Source organism: Scyliorhinus torazame, chromosome 3, assembly GCF_047496885.1.
Source record: "Scyliorhinus torazame isolate Kashiwa2021f chromosome 3, sScyTor2.1, whole genome shotgun sequence".
Classification (NCBI taxonomy): domain Eukaryota; kingdom Metazoa; phylum Chordata; class Chondrichthyes; order Carcharhiniformes; family Scyliorhinidae; genus Scyliorhinus; species Scyliorhinus torazame.
This window is the reverse complement of record NC_092709.1, coordinates 147,585,284-147,604,996: the sequence shown is the minus strand read 5'-3', so window position 1 is coordinate 147,604,996 and position 19,713 is coordinate 147,585,284. Positions and strand designations below refer to the sequence as shown.

The 19,713-nt window shown below is 42.4% G+C and overlaps 1 protein-coding gene across 1 annotated transcript in view; it reads left to right on the top strand.

Annotated features, from left to right (window-relative positions):
• The window catches only part of LOC140408747 (cytokine-dependent hematopoietic cell linker-like), a 314,639-nt gene extending 299,964 nt beyond the window's left edge, over positions 1–14,675 (top strand). Inside the window, exons 17-21 of the mRNA XM_072496381.1 lie at positions 3,958–3,986; positions 4,258–4,304; positions 6,033–6,110; positions 6,408–6,563; positions 14,424–14,675. Coding sequence (XP_072352482.1) covers positions 3,958–3,986; positions 4,258–4,304; positions 6,033–6,110; positions 6,408–6,563; positions 14,424–14,552 — 439 coding nt within the window. The 3' untranslated portion in view covers positions 14,553–14,675. The remainder of the gene's footprint in view (positions 1–3,957; positions 3,987–4,257; positions 4,305–6,032; positions 6,111–6,407; positions 6,564–14,423) is intronic.
• The last annotated feature ends 5,038 nt before the right edge of the window (positions 14,676–19,713 follow it).

The following is a 19,713-nucleotide window of genomic DNA, read 5'->3' as shown; positions in this document are numbered from 1 at the left end:
TAGCATTGCAGTGAGTGTACACTGGTAGCAGAACAGTGGGTGTACACTGATATCAGTGCAGTGAGTGTGCACTGGTAGCAGGGCATGAGTGTACACTGATAGCAGTGCAGTGAGTGTGTGTTCTGATAGCAGTGAGTGTACACTGATAGCAGTGCAGTAAGTGTGTATTGATAGCAGAGCAGTCAGCCTACACTCATAGCAGAGCAGTAAGTGTACACTGATTTCAGTGCAGTGAGTGTACACTGATAGCAGAGCAGTGAGTTTATACTGATAGCATAGTGTGTGTACACTGATATCAGTGCAGTGAGTGTGTACTGGTAGCAGGGCATGAGTGTACACTGATAGCAGTGCAGTGAGTGTGTGTACTGATAGCAGAGCAGTGAGTGTACACTGATAGCAGTGCAGTGAGTGTGTACTGATAGCAGAGCAGTCAGCCTACACACATAGCAGTGCGGTGAGTGTACACTGATAGCAGAGCAGTAAGTGTACACTGATTTCAGTGCAGTGAGTATACACTGATAGCAAAGCAGTGAGTGTACACTGATAGCAGAGCAGTGAGGGTAAACTGATAGCAGAGCAGTGAGTGTGTACTGATAGCAGAGCAGTGAGTGTGTACTGATAGCAGAGCAGTGAGTGTGTACTGATAGCAGAGCAGTGAGGTTACACTGATAGAAGTGCAGTGAGTGTGCACTGATAGCAGAGCAGTGAGTGTACACTGAAAGCAGAGCAGTGAGTGTGTACTGATAGCAGTGCATGATTGTACACTTATAGCAGTGCAGTGAGTGTGTGCTGATAGCAGAGCAGTGAGTGTACACTGATAGCAGAACAGTTGGTGTACACTGATAGCAGTGCAGTGAGTCTACACTGATAGCAGAGCAGTGAGTGTACACGGATAGCGGTGCAATGAGTGTGCACTGATTGCAGAGCAGTGAGTGTACACTGATAGCAGAGCAGTGAGTGTACACTGATAGAAGTGCAGTGAGTGTACACTGATTGAAGTGCAGTGAGTGTACACTGATAGCAGAGCAGTGGGTGTACACTGATTGCAGAGCAGTGAGTGTGCACTGATAGTAGAGCAGTGGGTGTACTGATAGCAGAGCAGTGACTGTACTGATAGAAGTGCAGTGAGTGTGCACTGATAGAAGTGCAGTGACAGTACACTGATAATAGAGCAGTGAGTGTGTACTGATAGCAGAGCAGTGAGTGTACTGATAGCAGAGCAGTGAGTGTACACTGATAGGAGAAGCAGTGAGTGTGTTCTGATAGCAGAGCAGTGAGTGTACACTGATAGTAGAGCAGTGGGTGTACTGATAGCAGAGCAGTGAGTGTACTGATAGAAGTGCAGTGAGTGTACACTGATAGCAGTGTAGTGAGTGTACACTGATAGCAGAGCAGTGAGTGTGTACTGATAGCAGAGCAGTGAGTGTACTGATAGAAGTGCAGTGAGTTTACACTGATAGCAGAGCAGTGAGTGTGTACTGATAGCAGAGCAGTGAGTGTACACTGATAGCAGAGCAGTGAGTGTGCACTGATAGCAGTGCAGTGAGTGTGTGCAAATAGCAGTGCAGTGAGTGTGTACTGATAGCAGCACAGTGAGTGTGTACTGATAGCGGAGCAGTGAGTTTGTACTAATAGCGGAGCAGTGAGCGTGTACTGATAGCGGAGCAATGAGTGTGTACTGATAGCGGAGCAGTGAGGGTGTACTGATAGCAGTATAGTGAGTGTGTACTGATAGCAGAGCAATGAGTGTGTACTGATAGCAGCATAGTGAGTGTGTACTGATAGCGGAGCAGTGAGTGTACATTGATAGCAGTCTAGTGAGTGTGTACTGATAGCAGAGCAATGAGTGTGTACTGATAGCAGCATAGTGAGTGTGTACTGATAGCGGAGCAGTGAGTGTGTACTGATAGCAGCATAGTGAGGGTGTACTGATAGCAGAGCAATGAGTGTGTACTGATAGCATCATAGTGAGTGTGTACTGATAGCGGAGCAGTGAGTGTGCATTGATAGCAGCACAGTGAGTGTGTACTGATAGCGGAGCAGTGAGTGTACATTGATAGCAGCACAGTGAGTGTGTACTGATAGCGGAGCAGTGAGTGTGTACTGATAGCGGAGCAGTGAGTGTGTACTGATGGCAGCACAGTGAGTGTGTACTGATAGCGGAGCAGTGAGTGTGTACTGATGGCAGCACAGCGAGTGTACATTGATAGCAGCACAGTGAATGTGTACTGATGGCCATTTGTACTGATAGCGGAGCAGTGAGTGTGTACTGATAGCAGCATAGTGAGTGTGCACTGATAGCAGAGCAATGAGTGTGTACTGATGGCAGCACAATGGGAACTTACAATCCCACTGACGGAAACTGCTGCTGTGAAAGTCCATTGACAATGGTGACACCAGAAATCCTGCCATTGCCTAATGGTGGGCCACATTCAACGCGGGGCAGGGAAAATCCTCCCTGTGGCATTACGTTCTAGCCAAGGACTACATCCTCCCAGCATCTGCCTTGTCAACCCCTCAAGAATTCTCAGTTTTCTGAGGCATATTTAATTTTCGTAAACTGCATAGAATATAGACCTAGGGCTGCATCGAGGGCCCACCGTAAGTTCTCGGGCGCAAATCCTGTTATGCCCGCTAAATCCCGCGAGAAGGCCAAAATGAGATTTCCGGCGGTGAGCTCTTGGTCTGAGATCTTCCCCACCCCACTGGTGAATTTGAATACGTTTTAATATAATTAGGGGGCTTTATGCTGTCTCGCCCACCCAGGACGTATTCTCCTTCCCCCAGTGGCCTGACGTCACACTGACGTGAATCACTACTGGTTTTCAAAAACAAAAGCCTGTCGTGATGACCACGTCATGGGGCACAGAGATGCCTGGAGGCCTCAAGGGTTAAGGTACATGAAATGAAATGAAAATCGCTTATTGTCACAAGTAGGCTTCAAATGAAGTTACTGTGAAAAGCCCCTAGTCACCACATTCCGCCGCCTATTCGGGACATGGCTGGGCATTGCCTCCTGGCACCATGGCAGTGCCCCCGGCACAGTGTGAAAGGGTCAGTGCCAAGTAGATAGCGCCAAGTGGACACATGGAGGGGCAGTGCGAAAGGGGCTCTGCTGGGGGAGCTAACCCTATCCCAGTGAGTAGGTGGGATTCCCTTCATGTGTGGTGGCGCGGAGAGGTGTGCCCCATGACAGATATGGGGGGAGAGGTGGGTGTGAAAGAGGGGAGAGAGGGGACAACTCCAATGACAGTCAGGGGGGGTGGGGTTCTCCGATTTTGGCACTGTGGTGAAGGAGTGCTGTGATGCTGGGGGACCCTGATCCCCGTGGGGTGGTTTATATGTAACTTTTGGATGGGGGCACCTTCTAAAAATGGCGTACCGATCTCAAAATCTCAGCTTTGACTGCATGTTTAGGCCCTGCCCACGCCCCCCCCCTTCCTCCCCCAGCTGACTGTGTAATGCTGATCAGCACTCTGAAATTGCACAGTGCTGTTAAATCAGGCGAGAAAAGACAAATGTAAAACGGGCGAGTTTCACACCGCTTTTTCCACCTGATTCAAAACCCTGTGCAATTTTGGGAAAATTCTGGCCATATTCTACGCAATCTGTCCTCCGTGGACAATCCTCCCATCCCAGGAATCAGCCCGCTGAACCTATGTTGCACCCTCTCTGAGGAAAATGCATCTTTCCTCAGGTACAGAGGTCAAAACTGTACACAGTACTCGAGATATAGTCTCACCTCTATTATTTCTGCCATTAGTCTAACCGCTATTTTGTAAACAAATTATGGTGTTAGCTACTTCAATTAATTTCTGATCCACATTCCTGCAGTACCTAATTAACGGCAGAGTTGGATTAATCGCAAATTTTCATAATGGAGCTGATAATTGATACAAAACATATAACTGATCTCTCACTTTTTACTTGATTATAATATTTTTTTCCCCATGCTAGCTCTTTACATCAAACAACACACATGCCAGGTATGTATCTGCATTTGTCAATGATTAAATATTGACTGTTGTTGAATCCTATTTCGGTTTTGTATCTTATATTACATCTTAAAACTTTTGGAACCCATTTTGTGGAGTTCCTTCCATGCTTATCAAATTAATGTTAGACATTATAAAGTCCATTATAAAGATTTGAGAATTACTTTCATTTAAGTGGTATTAGTTATATTATTATAAGATTAAATAAATATCGGCGATACAAATGTTAACTTCTCACCATTATTGATTATGCTATTGCAAGATCCTTCCAGGATACCAAAACTTCATTTTCCCAGACTTCCTGCAAAGGTATAGTAAAATATTCAAATTTCTTTATGAGTCAAATTTTGCATCAAATAGAATCTGTTTATTTCTGTAGCTGTGGTGATCCATACTCCTAAGTACAGTACAGCAGCTGTTGCATTATGGTCAGGCTGTTCAGATGAGAGGTTTCCCTTCCCGCCATCTATAGAGTCAGCGGGGAACACATTCCCGTCTATACTGTACGCCTTGCAGTGATTTCATGCTCCAACGAGTGTAATTGGCTGGAGGTAGGACTTCTGCTCCTCACGCGGGTGGAAGTCCTCCCTCAGAGAGCTGCCATCCAACCTGATTGTCTGGTTTCTCCCTAGTTCCTGCAGTGGTCAGAACAGGGACTGCAAGCAGCTCCCAGAGGCAAAGTCCTGGGATTCCAGGAAGAGGTAAGTTTTGGAGGTCTCAGATAGAAAGTGTAGGGGAGGCCTGAGGGGAGTGGACAGTAGGAGATTGCATTATCAGTGGAGAAGCCCGGGGGTGGGTGGTGGGGGTGGGGGTGCACGGGGGCTGGGTGGGGTGGGGGGCAGCTGAATTCCGGCAGTTACCGGACCTTAGATGAGGGGCAGGGAGATGCTCAATGTTAAAAGGAGAAGGGGCTGTTGATGGTGGTACCCCTCACTTTCCTGTCTGAGGCCTAATCCCGAATATTTTTGGTCTTCCCCTATACTTTGCAAATCCTCGTACCACTCCTCTTTCAAATTTGGGGCTGGGCGAGAAATGGCCCATGAGTGGTCAATAATTGGTCACTTAAGGACTTCAATTGGGGCAAGGGTGTTTTGTCATCCAGGGCCTCATCCACCCCAGTGTAAAATTGCAGAGAGGTCAGGGTGGGCGGGAACCCAGCGGGAAGCCCATCCGACAGATTTTACGCTCAACTCCCACCTACAAACCCTTCGGTGGGGGAATGTAAGATTCTGGCCCATGTGTGTGAAGAGTTGTTACTCCACTAAGTTCAGTAATGAACCTATCTGTATCTGAAATTAATTGTTGGAAGGACAAGTTGGGACACACGCATGCAGTTTCTCTCCATGTGAACCTGATTTTGTCAAACTGGCTCTGCAGTGCATTAACTGATGACTGGAGAGTAAATGTACCCGTGGGTAGGTAATGACAAATACAGAGCAGAAAGATTCCATCCCTAGAAATAGGGATACAGCAAATTCACTTCAGTGCTCCTGGTAGAATCACATAGGATTCCCAGTAACAATCGCTGTGCAGTGTCCCACATCGCATTGTGTGCGTGTGGATGTGGGCCGAGCAGGGGTCGAGTTGTACCCTCCACAGCCAAGTGTCAGCCCAGGATTTACAACGTAATAAAGAATGGCAACTAGAATGGAACGGTTGAGGACTAAAGCAACCAAACCCAACATAAATTGAGGCCTTCAGGAGAGGAGGGAAAAGAATGATATCCTAATTAAATGGCATAGTTAATCAGAGCAATGCTGCAGAGCGGAATGGAGCATTCAGGAAGGAGGGTGATCAGTCAAGACTCAGTGAGTGTTGCGCCTACACAGGTGTGTATCCTAAACATGTGGTGGGACTGATTTATGCCAGTGCCAAGCTGTGACTATAATTTGGTTAGTACAAGGTCAATTGTGGGACGGATTTGAGGTGAATCACAGCTCAGCTGCTGCTGAGAACAAAGCAGCACAAAAGATAATGTCAAATGTTACACCCTGTTGCAAAGTACTTCCCATTATTTACATTATGAAAATCTTTCAGGATTTAGAAAGAAATATATGGTACGTTGGTGCTTGTGACCGCTATAAAGCAGAGGAGGCTTTAAGGATAAAAAATAAGGTAATCAATTCTATTACATTTACAAAATAATTCCAATGGAGACATTTTGCTGCAAGCATTTGATAAGTCAGTGTCATATTCTTATTGAAATCAAATATCTTCTCACCTCTGGCAATATATTTAGAAGTTATCAAAGTTCTAATTTGCTTATCCAATATGATGTGTTTGTATTTTTTCTAGATCTTTATTCTATTATGAAAGTTATTTCTGGATACTGTATTCACTATATAACGAGTCAGAGGCATACATTGAGACTTTACTGCTGATTCAATGACAGCTTGTTTTCACTTCATTCAGAACGGTGCTTTCCTGGTGAGAGATAGTTCCAAAGGAATCCCCGATAAGCCATACGTGTTGCTGGTATATTACAGATTTAAAGTTTACAGCATTCAAATACGATACCTAGAGGACACTAAACAGTATGCTTTGGGGAGTGGGCTCAGAGGACATGACGTAAGTTTTCTGCTATTGCATTGCTCCAGTCTTCTGTCGAATATAAATGTACCACTTTTGCTGCTCTCAGTAGACCAAGTTAATATTCTTGAGTTTTTCTAAAGCTATTTAAACATACTTTGCAAATTTAAAAAAGCTTGAATGCAAAATGTAAATGCATAACCCCCATGTGAAACATAATGCTAAAAGATCTGTGCTGAGGTCCTTTTGTGAAATGGCGTAAAACTCAAAGAGGAAGGAGCAATGAAAATTACTTTAAAACTACACAAATTTGAGAATATGTCGAGCAACAAAAATATATATTTTTAATAAATTTAGATTACCCAATTCTTTTTTTCTAATCAAGGGACAATTTAGCGTGGCCAATCCACCTACCCGGCACATCTTTGGGTTGTGGGGGTGAGACCCACGCAACACGGGGAGAATGTGCAAACTCCACACAGACAGTGACCCAGGCCCTGGATCGAGCCAGGGTCCTCAGCGCCATGGAACAAAAATATTCTACCTGCTTTTCCTATATATAGAATAATTAAATATTTTAGAGAAGATTATCTTGGATCAATGGCCTGGCAATCCAGTAAACATTGTAAGATTGAGTAGGTTGAAGTGAAGCATGTAAATGTCCCCTACCCCTTTTCCTTCCATTTTAAAAGTCTATGTCATTTCTATACTTTGGGCCATGTCATTTTAATATGCTAATTAATGTGAGGTAAAATGCAGTAGCCATAATCATCATGATGCAGAGATGGTGGATTGTTTTGGAGCAGATTCTTTTTATAATTCTATCTTTAGAAAGCATGTAAAATAAGGGGAAATCAAGCAAAATCACTGTGTGATTTGTCTCTGTCAGCTTTAACAAATCAATAAACATGCTGTTAACTATTCATATTGGCGGCAGCGCGGTGGCGCAGTGCTGCCTCACGGCGCTAAGGACTCGGGTCGATCCTAGCCCCCTAGTCCGTGTGGAGTTTGCACATTCTCCCAGTGTCTGCGTGGGTCTCACCCCCACAACCCAAAAAGATGTGCAGTGTAGGTGGATTGGCCATGCTAAATTGCCCCTTAATTAGAAAAAGAAAATTGGGTACACTAAATTTTTTTTTTAACTATTCAAATTGCGGACAGCCTAGCAAGTCAACAGAAATGTTCACAATGAAGACTTTGCAGCACGATCGTAAATTTCTGTTGCAAAAATAAATTTTATTTTGATTTTATATTTTTAAGTCCACATTTCCTTTCCCGCTCACTCACACAATATGACCCTGATTATAAACATAAAACATGTAGAATTTATCTATTCAGTTCTCACTTGTCCTTGTATGTGTGTTTCTCTCATTTTTTGGGGGGGATGTGTGCGTGTGTGAGGGTGTGAGGTTGTGTGTCTCCTTCTCCTCTGCTTCCCTTCTATAATCTCTATCTCTGGGAATTACCTTCACGGTTCTCCTATGGCTCGAGTGAATTATCTACTCATCTCAGATCAAACCTGACACCAAGGTTGTGAATATACTGGCTTAATCTCAAACGTTTGGCAGGGAGAGGGATGGTGTCAGTAGTTAGAGACTGGAGTTTGGATAAAGGTCTGAAAACAATAGTTATAACCTTCCCAATATTTAATTGGAGGAAACTTTTGCTCATCCAGCACTGGATGTTTGATAAGCATCCTGATAATTTAGCAACAGTGGAGGAGTTAGACCATAAGACCATAAGACATAGGAGCGGAAGTAAGGCCATTCGGCCCATCGAGTCCACTCCACCATTCAATCATGGCTGATTTCAACTCCATTTACCCGCTCTCTCTCCATAGCCCTTAATTCCTCGAGAATTCAAGAATTTATCAACTTCTGTCTTAAAGACACTCAACGTCCCGGCCTCCACCACCCTCTGTGGCAATGAATTCCACAGACCCACCACTCTCTGGCTGAAGAAATTTCTCCTCATCTCTGTTCTAAAGTGACTCCCTTTTATTCTAAGGCTGTGCCCCCGGGTCCTAGTCTCCCCTGCTAATGGAAACAACTTCCCTACATTCACCCTATCTAAGCCATTCATTATCTTGTAAGTTTCTATTAGATCTCCCCTCAACCTCCTAAACTCCAATGAATATAATCCCAGGATCCTCAGACGTTCATCGTATGTTAGGCCTACCATTCCTGGGATCATCCGTGTGAATCTCCGCTGGACCCGCTCCAGTGCCAGTATGTCCTTCCTGAGGTGTGGGGCCCAAAATTGCTCACAGTATTCTAAATGGGGCCTAACTAATGCTTTATAAAGCTTCAGAAGTACATCGCTGCTTTTATATTCCAAGCCTCTTGAGATGAATGACAACATTGCATTTGCTTTCTTAATTATGGACTCAACCTGCAAGTTTACCTTTAGAGAATCCTGGACTAGGACTCACAAGTCCCTTTGCACTTCAGCGTTATGAATTTTGTCACCGTTTAGAAAATAGTCCATGCCTCTATTCTTTTTTCCAAAGTGCAAGACCTCGCACTTGCCCACGTTGAATTTCATCAGCTATTTCTTGGACCACACTCCTAAACTGTCTAAATCTTTCTGTAGCCTCCCCACCTCTCCATACTACCTGCCCCTCCACCTATCTTTGTATCATCGGCAAACTTAGCCAGAATGCCCCCAGTCCCGTCATCTAGATCGTTAATATATAAAGAGAACAGCTGTGGCCCCAACACTGAACCCTGCGGGACACCACTCGTCACCGGTTGTCATTCCGAAAAAGAACCTTTTATCCCAACTCTCTGCCTTCTGCCTGACAGCCAATTGTCAATCCATGTTAGTACCTTGCCTCGAATACCATGGGCCCTTATTTTACTCAGCAGTCTCCCGTGAGGCACCTTATCAAAGGCCTTTTGGAGTTGAGCGAGATAGTTCCGAGGTAGAGCTGGATGTCCACATATGAAAACTAATGCCCTGCCTTCGCGTGATATCGCCAAGCAACAGCATGTAATTTAAAAACAGGAGGGGAAAAGGATGAATCCTTGGTCAATACCAGAGGTAATAGTGCAAGAGCAGAAAGAAAAATTGTTGCAAATAAATCTCTGATTATGACTAGATAGATAAGATTGGAGCAAGCTGAGAGAATTCCCAATCAGCTTGATGACAGTCAAGAGGCATTGGAGGAGGCTGGTGTGGTCCACTGTGTCAAAGGCTGCAGACAGTTTGAGAAGGACGAGAAGGAAAAGTGTACCATTTTCACAGTCACATAGGACATCATTTGTGACTTTGAAAAGAGTTATTTTGGTTCTGTGGTAGATGTGGAAACTTGATTGAAGGGATTCAAGCATAGAGTTTTGGGAAAGATGGGAATGAATTTGTGAGATGACAGGATGTTTAAGGATTTAGGAAAGGACGGATGTGGATGAGATGACCTTGTGGGTCAAGAGTTGTTTCTTTAAGGAGCCAGTAGATTCAAGAGAGAGACAAACCTGAAGAGAGAGAATCATTTACAATATCCACAGTGCTATAACATCATGAAGGAAATATTAATACAAGCTGGTAGAAGTATAAATTCAGCATTAAAGTTTCAACACAGTCACTGATTTTATATCATCAATTGCTTGCATTTGGCAGAAAATTCCTAATGAAGCAGTAGCTATGCACAATAATTGCTTATTTGTGCAGACACAAAGTGAGAGAGAGGCACCTTTTTTAACATATCATAATTACATTATCCAAATCCTTGTTTGCTGTCAGTGCAGATATTCACTGCATAGTTCCTGGGCCATATAGTTATTATTTAACCAGTAGTGTTTCATACAAAATTAATTAGCTTTTTTCCCCATAGCTCCTCTTCCTGGGATCAAACAACATTACTACTGTTCTGATTCCATGCAAAGGAAATACAGGCCCAAAGAGACTTCTTCTTCATCAGGAAACAAAGGGCCGGTTTTTCAACAGTTTCTAAATTTGCCTCAATATATTGACAGCAAGAAATAATTATGGGGTTACATTTTTGTTGCCAAATCAGTTTCATTGAGCATTTACTTATAGGGGCACCTATTTTTGTATTCCACTTACATGGGGCCTGAATTCACCTTGGATCTCACCTTTTTTGAGTTTGCATTCAACCACTATCCTTTGCGATCATCAAACGAGATTGTCAGATCACCAGGTGACATTCACTCTTGATGTCATATTTAAAGAACCAATGTCCACCTGCTGCTCATTTGGAACAAAACATTGAGAAAAAGCTGAAGGTGTTGCTAAGCAACAAGCTCGATGTGACACTACGAAGATTCAGATTTTAAAAAGCTCCCGAGTTCAAGATGCCAGTGCAGTTGCTAAATATGTCAACAATGTAGTTCAATTTGGTTCATGTAAAAACATGGACACAGAGCATGAGGAAGCAAGGTCACCACATTGAACTATTTACAATTCCTGATTTTTTTAAAAATTGTTTTGCACGTACAATATCCTCCAACAATTTGAGCTCTTCATCACCTCATGAAATGTGCCATTTACTCTGCCTAAATAATGCAACAAAATTCAGTTGTGTTTTTGAAATTAAATTATTGGAGCAAAGTTTGTGCTTTAAATTCGATCGTAAATCCGGGTTTTGCGAAATGGTTTCTGCACAAAATCATTTGCCCGCAGAGAATGTAAAATCTGCCATGAATCAGTGTCATTGAACGATGTTTTAGGGTGTAATTTTTTCAAAAAGCTTTGTTTTATAAAATACTAATTTTTACCCTTAAGATTGGTAACTTGATGTACTTTGATTAATATGGCTGAAAATGGTTATCTCAAAAAATAAACTTTTTTAATTTGAGGGTCTAGTCAACCACCAGATTTTAAATAACAGAAAATGACTTTGAAAAATATGTAGATCCTTTGTTAGTTACTTTACGTTATAATAGACAATCTCTTCAGTTATGAAGAAAAATTATATTCAAAAGCCTTTCAAACATACATGTCCTTCCATCTCGAAAGCAGCTTAATCTTAAAAGCATCTTCCAAGGCCTCCAATTGAATGCAGTTAACTGAAATACACAATGAAGATTAATTTGATCTGGGCCAATGGCCATGTTGTGGGCAAGCGGACTTCAAGCAGAATGGACTTTGAACTAGGACAAAATCGATTTGCACAAAACATAATTTGCACTTGAAATTCTGCAATCTTTTGTGCTGGTTTTACCAATTTGGGGCAAATTGTATCAATAAAACTCATTCAATAGGTTGAAAATTCTAGGACAATTAAATTTGAAATGTTCATTTAAATCAGTAGTTACAAGCACTTTGGGAATTACAGTCCACCTTGACAGTTGCAAATGTAACACCGCTGTTCAAGAAAGGAGGGAGACAGTAAATAGTAATCAGGCTAGTTTGCCTGATACCAGTAATCAGAAAAGTAATCTATTATTAAGGAATTATTAATAATGCACTGAGAAAATCACATTCTGATCAGACAAATTCAAAATGATTTTATGAAAGGGAAATTGCATTTTGCAAATTTCTTAGTTTTCAGAGGAGTTAACCTGTAGGGTAGACAAAGGGAAACAAGTAGATGTAGTATATTTGGATTTTCAAAAGATGAGGTGCCATACAAAAAGTTAATATGCAAGATAGGGGCTCATGGAGGTGGGGGTAATTTTTTTGCCTGGAAAGGGGATTGTTTAACATAGAGGAAGGATAAATGAGGCATTTTCAAGTTGACAGGCTTTAAATAGTGTTGTGCTGTAAGGATCAGTACTGGGGCCTCAGCTATTCACAATCTATACTACTGACTTAGATGAAGAGACAGAGAGTAAGGTATCTAAGTATTCTGATTATATAAAGCTAGGTGGGAAGAGTTGTAAGGAGGACAACAAAGAAGTAAAGTCAGATGAAGTGAACGAGAAACAAGGTGGCATATTATGTGAGGTTACTGACTTTTGTAGTAAGGCTAGGAAACCATAATATTTTTAAGAGGGGTGAATTCTTTTTTGGAGTTTGCACATTCTGGAGTTTATACATTCTCCCGTGTCTGCATGGGTCTCACACCCACAACCCAAGGTCGTGCAGGGTAGGTGGATTGGCCACTAAATTTCCCCTTAATTAGAAAAATGTTTCAAAATATATATTCAAAAGAAGAGGTGTGAAATTTATTTATGTTGATGTACAGGAAGATGTGGATGTACTGGTACAAAGAACACAAAATTAGCGTGCAGGTACATCACGCAATTAGAAAAGCAAATGACATGTTGGCCTTTAATGGAAAGTGATCAGATTGCAAGAATAAAGACATCCTGCTACGATTGTACAGCATCTTGGTGGGACCACACCTGGAATACTGTGTGCAGATTTGGTCACCTAAGGAAGCATATAGTTGCATTGGAAGGAGTAGGTAACGCTTCACGAAATTGGTCCCAGAGATGAGAAGGGCATCCTTTGATGAGAAGCTGAGTAAATATTCTCTGGAGTTCATGATGAGAGTGATCTAGTTGAAACATTCAAGATTCTAAAGGGGCTTGACAGGATGAATACTGAGAGGTTGTTTCCACTGGCTGGGGAATTTCTAACATAACCTTAGGATATGGGACAAATCATTCAGGACTGAGATGAGGGGGAAATGATTCACGCAAAGGGGTGTGTGTGTTTGAAATTCTTTATATCAAGGGATTGTGAATGCTTTATTATTGAATCTATTTAAGGCTGAGGTAGACAGATTTTGGTCCCTCAGGGAATCAAGGAATATGGGGACTGGGTGGAAAAGGGGAGCTGAAGCCGAAGACCAGCTATGGTTGTATTGACTAATGGAGCAGGCTCAATTTACCGTGTGGGCTACTCCTGCTCCACTTTCTTATATTCTTATGACAGCACCATACCCAAGACTTCTATCACACAGACAATAAAGGGCAGAACACCACCCCAAGTAAGTTCCCCCTTCAAGTTTCACACCATCCAGATTTGGAACCAAATCATTGTTCTTTCACTGTCACTGTGTCAAAACATTAGGAATGGGCTTCACAATCAGGGATCAAGGTGAGATTTTGGGGCCCAGAGCCCGGTGGCAGACCTCAGACTGAGCACAAACAGCTTCAAGGCCTTCTTAAATCCATGCTTGTTTTTCTAATGGTGGGCTTGGCTGAACAGACATCTTTGAGGCCCAATTCCTGCTGCAAAAGCAGGCTGTGTAAAGGTAGGTGCTCCTTTTTCTGCAGTTTAAACACTTGCCACCATGCAAGCCTCACTGCTCCTCACTTGTCCCCTCAGCAGCTGAAGGCTCAACAAATCTTTTACCCCACCAAACCTACTCTTCGGAATTATGCAAAGTCTGGGACATTAAAATGGGATCACACCAAGAAAATGTCCCTGACCAACAGCACTCTGGTTATGCCTACACACGGGGACTGCAGCACTTTAAGCAAGTGGCTCACCATCATCTTCTCAGGGGTAACAAGATATGGGCAGCAAATACCAGCCATTCCAACTACAAAGCAATTCGTTTTGATCACAGCAATGTTGTACAGATATCAATTGCTTGCTTTTACGAAGCAAAATTTGCAGATAAGATAATGGCCAGAATTCCCGAACCATTTGCTGGCGGCAGGATTCTCTGGACCCGTCGGCAGTGCAAACTCGGCAGCATGAGGTGGCTTAAATGGGAATTCCCATTGACAGCAGCGGGAGCAGAGAATCGTGCCGCCAGCGAACACTCGCTGCCTCCCGCCAGTGGGAAATAGGCAGCTGGGAGGCTGGAGAATCCTGTCCAATTTGTTTTTACATAATCAAAGTAGCAGTCACTTTCCAGCTCTTTACAATTTAACGACATTTTCGGAGAGAATTACAACTGAACCCAAAAGTATTATGCCTCTCCAGTTGGGATCTTCCATGACATTTTGATAATAGTGTCTATCTTTCTCCTCTCCACAGATATTTTATTCAGTGCCTGATATCATAGAAATCCACAAAAATATTCCTTTGCGATTAATTGATCGAAGAGACCAATCAGGAAGCCAAATGGAACAATGTATCCTAACCGTTCCACTGACACTGCACTGACAGATTGATAATGTCACATGTTCAAGACTTTAATCCTCTCATATTTACGTTGTATATCTAAAACAGCACTAATTTATTTTTAATGTAAATATGTACATGCTAAAAATTCTTTCTATTGTACTTTACTAACAACTTCTAATGGTTATTTGTTCAGATGATACAGTTAGTTGTCACTTAAGATAATAATAATAACCAGAAAAATATATTTGCAAGAAAAGGAGATTTGCTATTATGTTTTCTTACAAAATGTAAAAATACAACTTTCAGCTGTTTCTGGTAATCATGCTATTTTTGTTGGGAGTGTTACCTGTATGTTTTTATATAGTTGTATATTTCTCACTTTCATGGACAATGGTACAACAAAGAAATTCAACTTTTCTGAGAAAATTTGATTTATTTGCTCACCTATCACTGTTGAGTGTGAAAATACTAGTCGACAAACATAACTAACATCAAAAACAGAATAATCCAGCAAAAGCACCAGGCAGTATAATTCATTACATGGTGAGAAGATGCCACTCATTATTTGTGATATCTTGAAATGCTGACGAAACAACCTGTTTAGGAAGTATATATACCAAATACATCTCTCATTACACAGTCTGAAAAGCAGCCTACGCACCAATGTAAGTATCAGGATGCAACACTGGCCCTGCCAAAGTTTAATAGGAGGCAGGTGCCGGTGCATCATAGAAACACACCTGTCAGTCCTGACTGAAAATTCCAGCTTTGAGTTTTAGGGATATGGGCAGGTACTCTAATTGTCGGTACTAGTGGTGTCTGCCAGGATCTGTGTTGGGGCGTCCAGTATCCACTGTATTCACTAACGGCTCAAATGATGGGAGAGAAAGCCACATATCCAAATTTGCTAATGACAGATAGGCAGTATTGAAAGTGTTGCCTTTTTACCCTTTAGGTGAACCACAAGCTGTTTCTTCTATTGACCAAATGACAACACAACCAGTATGTTAGCTCAAAAACACAGTTCATAATGTGTTCATTAATAACACAGGACTTGTATCTCTATGCAATAATACATGCGGCTCCATACTAAACTAAACCTAGTTAAACTAACTTCGAGTGACCAGCACTATGCGAGATAAGGCCTTTATCCAGGTCCACGTGGTCAGTTGGAAGTTGTTGGGTTCGTCTCAGCTGGGCTCGTCCTTCAGGAAATGGTCGCGGGTCCTTGAACTTGGTTGTTCTGCTACAGTTGGTCGCACACAGGCCGGTCCCAAAAGAGGCCGATCCCTAGTGTGCAGGTCTTTTTACCCTTCATCTCTTTTGCGCCCTTTTGGGTGGTCCTTACTCCAGGTCCAATGGATCGATAGGGTTTCGATCACCCTCATCGACCTTAGCCAATTACGGGGCGGATACCTCGATGGCTGGGCGGGTCCCAGCTAACATTGTCCCAGACACATAGGCCTTTCCAAATAAGGTGGGGTGGCACCAGTTAGTCTTCTATCGTTGATGGTCCTCAATGCGAATGCTATTGTCTTGCGGAAAATGGTGATCTATCTTTAATGAACTGGGAGTTTCTTACCAGGTCTGGTTTCTTTGCACAATACACAGAGGCTGTGTACCTGTCTGTGTCCCAAATTGACCACAATTCCCATAGTCCATTGCAGGTGCCCATTTTTAATGACTACAAAAGCAAGTATAAAAATACAAAGATATATTGATAGATTAAGTAAATGGGGAAAACAATGACCAAGGAATTTCAGTGTAGACAAGTATGATGCCATATGCTTTGGACCAAAAAAGGATAGAAGCAAATACTTTCAAAATGGTGAAAAGCAAGAAACCAGTGCAGATGGAAAGATGGTTGGGGATCCATATAGATTATTAAAATGTCGTGAACAAATACAGAAAATAATCAAAAAGGAATGTTGAAATTCTTAGAGAACTGGAATACAAAGGGATGGAAAATATGCTTCAACTGTACAAAGTCTTGGTTCCACCACACATGGAGGACAGTTGGGCACCACACCTTAGAAAGGATATATTGGACTTGGAGTGAGTGCAGTGTAGATTACTGGCATGATACCTGGACTGCAAAAGTGAAACCACATCGCGAGATTGAACATAGTATAGGGTTGTATTCCGTGGAACTTAGAGGTTAAAGGGTGATTAGGTCAAAATTTGTGAGCCCCTAAGGGGAACAGATGGGGTAAATTGGGAGAAATCATTTCCACTAACTTGGGAGTCTGGCACTAGTGAGCGTAGTCTAAAAATTAGAGCTAGATATTCAGGAATGAAATTAGATAACATTTTTTATGCAAAGGGTGATAGAAGTTTTGAACTCCCATCCTCAAACAGAATTGATGCTCGATCAATTGTTCATTTTCACACTGAGATTGCTAGATTCAAAACCTACCTGTACATATATTCCTAGATCCATAAAGGATGCAGATGTATGATCCATTGATACCACAGTCCCCCTTGAGTGACGCAAACACAAAAGCTATGACATAGGGAGCCTCTACTCCAACCCAACCAACCGTACCATTTCATACATCGGTAAATATATTTGGGCCAGACACCCTTAATACTTCAGGAACCCCAGGAAAAAATCAGGAGCTGGAGTGGTCAAATTCAGGCTAATATCCTGCCTTTAGTTGAATGCCTCGCGGGTAGAAGTTCTGATGGTGGTGCATTAGAAAGCATATTGGATCAACTGCTCATAATGCGCCCTGACAGAATTTCCTTGCCATTGAGGTCAATATTAGCTGATCCAATATTGGCCATTTTACACCTCAAGGTTGAAAGTTCCAAATCTTCTGAAGTAAATCATTAAAACATTGTTCAGTTTTTTTTTAAAAGAAATGTATTCTTCATTGTATCATATTCCGTTAACTTATTTGATTTATCTATTCTGCCTATTGTTGTATGGGACCCTACTCATGCATAATCCTGCATAAATGAGATATAAAAAACACTTGTGGCTCCTTATTATAGAACAAGGTTTTTCAAAGTGTGGGTCACGACCTGTCCGGGTGGGTGTTGGGAGGGTCATGGAGCAATCGGTTGCTGAACGATCGCAGGAGAAGCACCCAACATGTTACCATGTTCTATGTTAGCAGTATTTAAATTGAGAATGGCAGCCGCTACCGGCTTTCAAATGAGAACAAAATTAGGCTGTGTGCAGTCTTCCAAACATAAGCAGCAGCAAGTCACGTGCCCTGCACGCACACGTGATGTCAAGCACCCTGTGTTTAGGTGCCAAATCATGAAGCAGAGTTTCTTCCATTTTCTAGCTTCTAGCAAGCAAGGCAAAGGGGCTGTGAAGCTGGATCATTTTGTTACAAGAAAAAGACGGCCAGAGACACATATAGGCAGTGTACCTACTGGCCAGGATCTCATATGTGATCTGCTTGAAAGAACTGCTCAGGAGAATCCACGGCGGGGCAGAGAAATGCTGGTGTTAGCTCTGTACGGAGCTCCAGGGCCTCCGGTTAACAGTCTACAATGAAGAAACTTAACTCAGGAACAAAGCAGTATAAAGATGATTTCTTGAGCTATGGTTTTGTCAATTGTGCCAATGCAAATAAGGAAGCAAAGCCCGTGTGTGTTATATTTAGGGAAGTACTGGCAAATGAGAGGAGAAGTTCCAGACTTTGATAGAGAAGTGGTGGGTGAAAATTTTCTTTTGAGGTTGAGACCCCAGAGTCAGTTTTAACTTACAGCTGACTGCAAATGAGTACACAGCTGTACCTGACCTGTGACAACACATTAAAACACGCCAAAATCCCATGAGGCTGTCAGCATTCTGGAGTAACATATCCCAGGACTATCCACTGGTGAGTGAAACAAACATTTTGTTGCTATTGCCCTTCAAGACAACCTACATGTGCGAGGTTGGATTTTATGTTCTCACAAAGATGAAGACGGCACAAAGGAACCAGGTGAAGTCTATACCTGGTATGCGCATTGCACTCTCCTCCTGTGACCTTATTGGAGTGAGATCGTGAGGAACAAGCAGGCTCCACTTTTGCATTAAAGATAAGCGAACATGACATGTATCCTGAAGGTCGGCCGGCATGGGTCCTGAAGACCGGCCAGTTGGCAAAAGTGGGTCTCGGGAAAAACATTTAGAAAAACACCGCAGTAGGGTATAACGAGCATATCTAATTATTTTTGGATGCCAAAGGCCTGGCTTTAAAAATGACAAATCACACTAATATAGACTATATAACAGCCATTTTCTGATGAAGAAAGTGAGGATCTGTGGCACTTGCCTTATGGAAGAGCAGGTTTTGGACTATTACATAGTTAGTGATTCATTAAGATCAAAGACTAAAAATTAATGGTGGCATTAATTTAAGGAGAAGCACTTGGGACTATTGTTATGGCATTCTACTATTTTAACCTTTTATTTTTAAATAGATGGGTTAACCACAGTGAGTGATATTATTAACCCACTGTCAATATTGCCAGCAACCAATGCCGAGTCAGTAAAACCTAGCAGTATCGATTGCTGCAAAATACAATATTTACTGTCATCGTTTACAGTTCAGTTTGGTGGAATGAAGACGCGCACAAATAAAAGTATTACTCCAACATGGTGAAAACTGCTACAGCAATCAAGCATTTTGGTAAGGGCCGAGGAGAATCTCCCCAGTATTTCCCCCGACAAATGAATTCCCTTCATACGGCGCCGAATATTCATTTCACTGTTGTGCAGGGTAGGTGGTGCGATATCCAGCAGTGATCGCATGAAGGTGATCAAAGAAAACATGACAGACGAGAGAAGACCTATTGGTTCATCCAGCCCGTCCAGTACAGGTGTGATCTGCTGGAAGGATAGCTGAAAAAAGATAAAAGCAACCAGGGTGGAAAAATCTAGCATTTCCTTTCCATCTCCTTAAGCAACTGAAACAAATCCATTCACCTTAATTCCCTATTGTGTGAGTTGATCTTCACCTCAGCCAGAATCATGACAGCCACTAACTGTTTGCATGTATTTGTTGGTGCATTCCTTTCTCGTTTAGTCTGCTAGACGAGTTCATGAAAGCCTTTCAGATGTTCATTTGGACTGTGTCTGTTAACCTCGCACATTCAATACTGTGGGGGGGGGGAGCATTCCGCAGGGTTCTCCCAATTTTTTCTCCACCTCCTAACTTTGACAGAAATTCTGGAGAAATGAGTCGGGATTCTCTGT